This window comes from Vanellus vanellus (assembly GCF_965231255.1).
Source record: "Vanellus vanellus genome assembly, chromosome: Z".
In the NCBI taxonomy this organism is placed as follows: domain Eukaryota; kingdom Metazoa; phylum Chordata; class Aves; order Charadriiformes; family Charadriidae; genus Vanellus; species Vanellus vanellus.
In genome coordinates, this window is record NC_138908.1 from 61,825,877 (window position 1) to 61,834,572 (window position 8,696).

Here is an 8,696-nt window from a genome sequence, read left to right on the forward strand (position 1 = left end):
ACTGCTGCTAGATCCAAGCAAAGAGGGAAGGAGCAGCCTGCTTTGAACGTAAAGGGGACAAGAAGACAGGCTGGGTGAAATAAATCAAGAGAAAACAAACTGAACACCGGGACTAGGCGCTGGCAGGAGAGCACCGGCCACAGCAAAAACGGATGAGAGACGGACTGACCACTCCTTAGTACTAGAGATCTGAGAGGCAGAACAATGTAGAGACCAGTAGCCAGTACACATGTACACGCCTGTTTGAAAGAGAGATTAGATAAAAAGCCAGATGAGAAGACTACAACTCAGTGGACAAGGTGATTAGGAGCAGGAGATTTAAGTACCCATGAAGCAGTTTGTAATGGTAAAGTAAACAAAACAGCACTGCAAGTGAGACCCAAAGAGACAGGGAGGGAATCTGGAGGGATGGGCTATGACTTTCCCAGTGCTTAGCCTGGAGGTCGAGACTAACATGAGAAATCGGTAAACAGTCTTAGCTGGGTGGATGACAAACAGGAACTGTGCTTTGAATATGGAGTAACTTCTAACAAAGACTCAAAAAAGAGAGGCCCTTGATGTCGACTCAGGCACCCAAAACTTCCAAGTGCATTTATCTTCATCACTCTCTACTCCATTTTCTATCTGTAAAACGGGAACAATGCAAACCTCCTCAACTCACAGCCTTATTTCATGACCATCACAGAAAGCCCACAAAAAGAACAATTTTCTCTTCAGAACAACACAGAATATATTCATAACATATTAATTCAAAAAAGGAGGAAAAAACCCCAACAATTTTATCACCAACTGAACACTGAGGACTTTGCAGACTGACTGAGGCAGAGGGAGCATTACTGATGGAACTGGAGAACTGGGCTAGAGCTGTGAACCAGGGTTGAGCATGTAGTTTTAATTCTGGAATTTAGTAAGTTATGTGCTTGATTTTACAAACCCAAAACCACTTCGTAAATTCATATTTGCATGGATAAATGCAAAACAATTCTGGCACTGTGCTGTGTTTAATCTTGTTCTTGTAGTCCCCGTTTCCAAAAACAAAAGTAAGTTGGGGTACTGCAAGTTTAAGCAGGGCTGACACACGAAAACACCCTTTTCATACCCACCAGCACAGCACCACCAGTGCATTTGGGCTACGCAGCCATTACACCTTTTCCTGCCTTCTGTGTCATATGCCACCACGGCACAGGACAGTAGGACACCTGGCAGACACAAAGCAGTATGTTACGGGTCAGCAGGATTAATACTGTCCCACAGAGCCCCTCCAGCCCGCTTGTTGCCTGCTTGCTCCTGACCCCGTCCCACATGTCCCAGAACCGGCCTGCTCTGCTCCAGGGGCAGCTCGGCACGAACGGCGGCCGCCTCTGAATACAGCGCACCTCGGCTTTACTCAGCTCCGACCTGGCCACCGGGAATCTGCCGCGGGCAAAAGCCGCCTCCGCCCTGCGGCCAGGCTCCCACCGGCTGGCTTAGGGCCGGCTGACCGCCGGAGGACCAGCCCGAGAGGGAGGGAAGGAGGGGAGTAGGGAGGGCCGAAGCCCGCGGCACCTGCTCAGCCCCACCCACCACGGAGCGAGGGCGCGGGGCCTAAGGCGAGGCGCGAGACCAACCGCCCCATTAGCGGGAGGAGAGGGTGCCCCCGCCATTTTGAGGCGGGCGCAGCGGACCCGGCGGTGAGGCTCACCCCGCCATTTTAGGGGCAGCCCCACACCCCTTCGGTGGCGGGGGATGTGGCCTAGCTCAGCTCCGCCCTCCGACCGCGCCCTCCGCCCCCTCCTAGCTCAGGTATCAGGTGAAACTGGTCGGGCGTACGGAGGAGGTAGTGGTGGCCAGAGCGCAGCGGGAGGATGGCTGGGCGCCGCGGGCTGTGCTTGTTGCTGCTGCTGCTCTGCTCGCTGCTGGGAGCCGCCACTCGCGCAGGTGAGAGGAGAAGTGCTAGCTGCTGCTGCCGCCGGGTGCGACGGCCGCAGGCTCGGCTAGGACCAGCCGGAGCCTCCCGGGGCTCCGCGGGTGCCGTGCTGGTTGCCGGGCGCCCCTCGGCTGCGGGTTGGGCTGCGGGCGGCGGCGCTTCGGTTGGGGGGTGCGGCTGGGCTCTCGGCGGGGCCAAACCGCAGGTTTCTGGGCCCCGGGCGGACTGAGGCGAGGTTGCGGCGGAGTCGAATAGGTTCGGGAAAACTCGGGCTGGTGGTTGTGGAGGTGCGGGGACCCGCGGGGAGGGCGCTGCCGGCCGACCGACCGGCCTCCACATCTTCCCCCCGCCGGGTGTGGGAAAGCAGCTGGACGGGCAAGCAGGGAGGGCTGGCTTCCAGCCCGCTTTGGGGCTTCTGGGGCGCGGGGAGGGCTGCGGGACGGCGCGTCCTGCGTGGGCTGTCCGCGGGAGCGGCCCGGCACGCGTGGCCTGGCTTCACCTGCGGCGGTGCCGGCCCTGATCTGGTTCTCGGATAGCAACCTGCCTAAAAGCTGTGTATAAACATGAAAAAAACTCCTTAAAGATCGTGTTCTCGCTTTTTTCCCAACTCTTAAAAGTTAGGATTTTTTTTTTTATCCTTACCTTTGCTAGTTTACATTATTTCGTATCGAACTTAAGTGTTGTTTAGGGGGAAGGAAAACCCAGTTATTCATATTAATATTTTACTACCCTAAAGTTCATGTTTCACTACCTTTTACAGTAAACCCCGTTGCCTTATCTGCGCATGCCATTGCACTGTGTCCTTTTGCGTTTGTTCATCCTGGGCTTATTTACCTAATAAAGGTATATGCGTAAAGATTGCGTAAATATTGAAGCCAAGCTTATGGTAGGTCCTGTTTTCTCAACAAAGTAGGTGCAAAGTTTGTTGTTCAGAGTGGAGTTTCTGATATTAGACTGCTTCTTCATATCCTAGTTATCTGACGGGGGGGGGGGGGGAGGGGGGCGAGGGGAATTTGGAATCATCCTGGGGGTGGGGGAAAATAGTCTGCTTAAAAATATTAGCTGAGTGCTTGGTCTTCTGGCAGGTGAAATGAGCTGGAAGTGTGCTCCCGTGTCAACCAAGGGAGATGCGCTATAAGCCAGGGAACGTGATTGTGGCTGTTTTCAAACAGGCTAATGCCATTTGTGGGGTTGTGGTGAATCTGAGCTGCAGATCCAAAAGTCAGAGTAATCTTAACCTTAGTCTTGTGTGGGGTTTACTATCATGACCTAAGCTAGTTAATTTGGATACTCTGCTGCTGTCGCTTTTGTGTCTGCAGGGTAGGCATAATCCTTCTTTTGGTATGCAGTGGGTTATATCTTCTGGACAAATGGCAAAGGTGTTGAAACAGTCTTTTGTTGTGGGAGGAGAGTACGTTTTTCCCCATGATGCCAAGGAAGATTTTTCCCGTGGGCAGATTAGCAAATCAACTGCATTCTCCGTATGTGAGTCAGGCAGGGTGAAACTCGGCTTGGAAAAGAACTCAATTGTTATGGAAAACTGCAAGCACAGAAAGAGTAAGAAAAGGGTGTAGAAATGCACATACCTAACAAAGGATTGGTTGCTCGGTGAGGGAGTGTTAACTGCAAAGAGAAACAGGACACTAAACTGTCTCCCTATATGGGTGCCAGTAGGGCTAACAAAAGCTGCCTGGTGTCTGCAGTCAGAACTTTTGAGGCTGAGACTACTTAAAGTCAGCATAAAAGCAAGACTTGGTCTCTGAAATCACCCGTTTAGCTTGACTATGTCTTCAAAAATAGAATAAAACAAGCCTTTTTTCTCTATTCTGTCACTCTTGTGATATTAAGTCCTGTCTGTGGGTCATGTGTCAGACAATCCACTTTATTATAGCTTTTACTCTTTCGTGTCACACTAACACTTAAGGGCTTTTTGGTGAGCGTTTTTTTTTTCTCAACCAAACCTATGAACATTAGTTGTAAAGCATTGCTTTCTGTCTGATTACAGAACACTAATAAGAACAAAATGGTGGTATTTGCTCTAGCATTTTTCTACAATAATTTAAGTCTTTGCAATGGAATGCAAATAGTATGAATGCAATTTGATAATATCAGCTACTTACTGATGGACAGCTGCTTAACAGTACATCATGCTGCGCTTTATTACAGTATTCTGAGAACTGCTGTCAGCTTACAATAAAGGGTCTGCTTCCAAGCATCTCTGGGACCTCTCTCAGCTAAGCTGTAAGCCTGCTTACATTGTCTGATGTCTACTTAAGCTATGTTCTTCCATCTGGTTTTATGGCTTCTAATATTCACAGCTCGGGTTAGGGACTTGGGATTTCTGTGCCATACGAGTAAACTTTGCAATCTTTAACAGTATTGCTAACATAATCATGTGGCTTGAAGATCTGAGAGCAGGATTTGTATAAATCTGCCCTGTTGTAATTATACCACATATAAAGCCAAAATGACTGTTTGGCATTTGAATACATTTTCTTTAGGATGGTTGTTTTGTTGGTATAATTTAGACTTCAGCCTTCATGCAGTCTACTGCAAAGATTCGTCCACGTCATTGTACTGGCAAAAAGTTTTCTTACACCTGTTTTCAAGTGAAGGATGCCTGTGCCTGCAGCTTGACAAATCCTTGTTAAGTGGAGCTAGAGTAATTTAATTAAAAAATCTAAAGAACACCAATATATGCTGTATTTCTGTACACCTCTTTAGGATGTCACATAGTCTAGACAGGACGCTAATGCTGTACATCTGACTATTGCAGTAATTACTTGAAAGGAACAGCTATCTAAAGTCGTGCTATTTTTGAGAATCCTATACTGGAAAACATGCATACTTATGTATTTACATATTTCTTGTGTGAGAATTCATTTCTTATACTTTTAAATGTAAGGTGTAAACGTTTTTCATTCTGGAATGGTATCAAAACTATTTATAGAATAAGAGGGGCCATCCTTCACTGTTCAGGGATTTTTGTATGCAAACCTGCTTGCTCAAGAAAACTCTCCTTTATACTCCAGTTGGGATTTTCTGTGGCTAAAATAATCTGCAGATATTGATAGAAATTGAGATAAGGTTAAAAATACTTATCCCACAGACAGTCAAGTTCCATTTCTGTACAGTTTAGCTTGATGGATGTCAGGCTTCTTGGAACAGGGGGAGTTCATGGACAGTATCTGCTTGTGCAGTTTAACCTGTTAGCACAAAAGGACTGTGTTGTGTCCAGAGGGTGTCTTGGGAGATTCTGGACTGAGCCATCTGAAGACTGTCATACAAGACAGAGCAGTCAGGAATAGCTGGCTTGCCTGTACAGTTTGTAAGTCCCTGTGGCATTCGAAGAAGCAGAGCAAAACTTGAAGTAGCTGTCTGGTGTATGAAGCAACCATAGCTGTCAGCTTTACCAGCTAGCACTTTGAGCAGAAACTGCAGAGATTGTCTGACCATCTTGGCCATAAATTGGAAGGAGATCCCAGATGACTGGCCCAGTTGCATCTTCATACACAAAGTTAGTCTGGTCAAGTTTCAATTCAGATAACGTAACATGCATCTTTCTTTCCCGAGAGATCAATTGTGCATAGCTTTTGGCATTACATTCAGACAGTTTCAGTTTTAGCTGGTCTGAGGACAGCATGCCCTTTTTTTACTGCATAGCTGATTTTCAGGCCGCTTAAAACTGAGGAAACTTCTACTGCAGCTTTGTTAGCCTGATGCAAAGTTTTATGAGTCCTAGCACTTGGGTAATCTGGCAGTGCCATGTGAAAGGATAATGGTGCCCTGTAGTACTTGAAGCAGTTTCTGTTGTAACTGTTTGGATGGTAGGTGCACGTGACAGCCATTTTAACAAGGTATTTTTAATATAAGTGGTGATGCGGAAAAGCATTCTTGTTAAAATCCTTGAATAGGGATATAGATTGCCTTTGGATAATAAAACACAGGGAAGAAAAATACTTGTGTTTGAAAACCAGTCTTTATTTTTTTGTTGATGAGGCCCTCTTTAATTCTTTAGAGTAAATCATGATGTGTAGTTTATTTTTAAAAAGTTCAAAAAGTCTGTGCTTCAGTAGCAGCAACTTAATTATTTTTTTTTATTTTTTTTTTTTTTTAGGGAGTAGTGGAACCAGCAGTTCAAAAGGAAGAAGTTTTGCTGGCAGGAAAGTTCCAAATACACATAATGCCTCTGAAGAGTTATACGAAGTGGATGAATTTGCTGCAAAAGTCCTCAAGGGAAAGCTGACTACAGTTTTTCTTCCCATTGTCTATATCATTGTCTTTATCATTGGTTTGCCAAGCAATGCCATGGCCCTCTGGGTCTTTTTTTTCCGAACAAAGAAAAAACATCCGGCGGTGATTTATATGGTTAACTTAGCATTGGCAGACCTTCTTTTTGTTGTCTGGTTCCCACTGAAGATTGCATACCATGTAAATGGCAATAATTGGCTATTTGGTGAAGGTCTCTGCAAAGTACTTGTTGGATTTTTCTATGGAAATATGTACTGTTCCATTCTCTTTATGACATGTCTCAGTGTGCAACGGTATTGGGTTGTAGTGAACCCCATAGTGCATTCAAGAAAGAAATCTGAAATTGCCTTTGGCATCTCCCTTGCTATCTGGATAGTGATTTTGTTGGGCACCATTCCATTGTATCTTGTTAATCAGACAGCATACATTTCAAATCTTAACATTACTACCTGCCATGATGTGTTGCCTGAAAATGTTTTAGCTCGTGACATGTTCAGTTATTTCCTCTCACTTGCAATTGGACTCTTCTTAATCCCAGCTCTCCTCACTGCTGTCGCTTACATACTAATGATTAAGACTCTGAATGCTTCCATCTCAGATGTAAGCAGTGGGAAGAAACGAAAAAGAGCAATCAAACTCATTATCACTGTCCTGTCTATGTATCTCATTTGTTTTACACCTAGCAATGTGCTGCTTGTTGTGCACTATTTGCTTCTCGAAACCTACAGCCAGAGCTATTTGTATACATCATACATAATTGCACTGTGTCTTTCTACTTTGAACAGTTGTATTGATCCATTCATCTATTACTATATTTCAAAAGACTTCAGAGACAACTTTAAAAATGCTCTTCTTTGCCGAAGTGTGAGAACTACACGGAGGATGCAAGTGTCTCTCTCATCAAGCAGGTACCCCAAGAAATCAAATTCTTACTCTTCAAACTCAAATGGGACCACTAAATCAACCTATTGAGTTTAATCCTACAAGAAAAGTGAACTTTTATTACTACTGCTGAAAGGATGTAAATGACAAGAGCGTTATTTTGTATAAGGGAGTCTGAAGAAACATCTTTGCTTCTTAATTACATTGAAGCCTGGATTTCAGAACTGGCAGCTGCTTACCCTGTGTAGAAATTGTAAGCAGATAAATCTTCCCACTAGACTGGAAAAAAATCATGACATTTCTGATGCTCTGCAAAAATGCTGCTGACTTGAAAGTGAGTCATGGTTGAAGACATTTTTGTTCATCATCAAAGTTGTTAAAAAAAAATCACTGGAATGTTATGTAGTGTTGCTAGTATATTTAATTAACAGAGAAATCTGTTTTGTTTGGCTTTAACTGTAATGTATTAAACAGTTGAACAGATTGTGTATGTAGGACCTTGCTTTGTGTACCTGCTTACACTGAACATTGTTTGAAACTGTAGGGAGAAGGAAAGGAGGATCCATTTCACCATTTTGGTGTGGGTCCAGCAATGTGACTGCTTGTTATCTTTAGTATAACATAGTTCAATATTGTTTTCCAAGTTTTCACATTGTTAATACTAACATGGCAGAAGCCTGTAAGGTTATCCTATTGAGTTGACAAGCTGAACTTGCTATCAGCTAGCACTGAGATAAAATGTTAGTTGTTATACACTGTTACTTAGTGCTTGCCTGTACGTGATCTTAAATGGGGATATTTAACAAAGTTTTGATGAGTAGCTATTTGATTTTTATGTAATGTGCCTTGTATTTTTTAAGATATCTAAATAAGACTTTTTTAATAACACATTCGAGTTGTGTGCTTTCTTTTGTGCTTTTACATGCTTTTTAAAATGCTGAGTATTTCAACTTACCTGGTTTCAGGTAACAAAGATATTATTTCTAATAGTCAGTTAGAAGTCTGACAACTGTAGCTGTAAAGTCTAAATGGCTTAAGTAAAATTTGCCTAATGATGCATTTTGTTATAGCAAAACTGTTCCTTTATCTTACTAGCAGATAATGAAAACCAAACGGTTCAGAACTGGGGAGGAGTAATGAAATATAAACAAACACATTAACAAGATAGCAAACTTCACCCTCAGTGGATTTCCAAAATAACACCCTCTTCCCTCACCCAGAGTATTTATGATGACTCAGGAATATGGAATCACATGTCCTTTTCATCTGACAAGCTGATGGGTATGTGTTTGGTCGTAGGGTTTAAATGCATTTTTTTTCAAATCCTTCAGTCCTGGTAAGTTTCACAAAGTTGTACATTGAACTCGCATCCAAGTGACCTATCTGAGACTTAGGCATAGCCAGGTCCCTACAAACACTAGCAAATGAAAAAGCTCTCAGTCCAAAAAGTACCCTGAGACAGCTGATATATAGATAGGAAATATTTATCATTTCAAATATGGAGAGTAAGGAAGGGGATAGACTGAACTGTAGCAAGAATTTGAGCAGTCTAGTACAGCTTAGAGGTCATAAGTGTTTATATAATAAATTATTTTTTCATGTCTGCTAGTCTGTTCCTTCCCTTGTCTTGTTCTTTGGTTTCCATGTTCTCCCCCAA

At 43.8% G+C, this 8,696-nt stretch overlaps 1 protein-coding gene across 1 annotated transcript; it reads left to right on the top strand.

Moving 5' to 3' along the window:
* Positions 1 to 1,844: 1,844 nt before the first annotated feature.
* F2RL1 (F2R like trypsin receptor 1) lies at positions 1,845 to 7,927 on the top strand (the record flags this gene model as incomplete). Its single annotated transcript, XM_082497705.1, has 2 exons — positions 1,845 to 1,917; positions 6,024 to 7,927. The coding sequence occupies 2 exons, from the start codon at positions 1,845 to 1,847 to the stop codon at positions 7,127 to 7,129; spliced, it is 1,179 nt and encodes a 392-aa protein (XP_082353831.1). The 3' UTR covers positions 7,130 to 7,927.
* Positions 7,928 to 8,696: the final 769 nt, after the last annotated feature.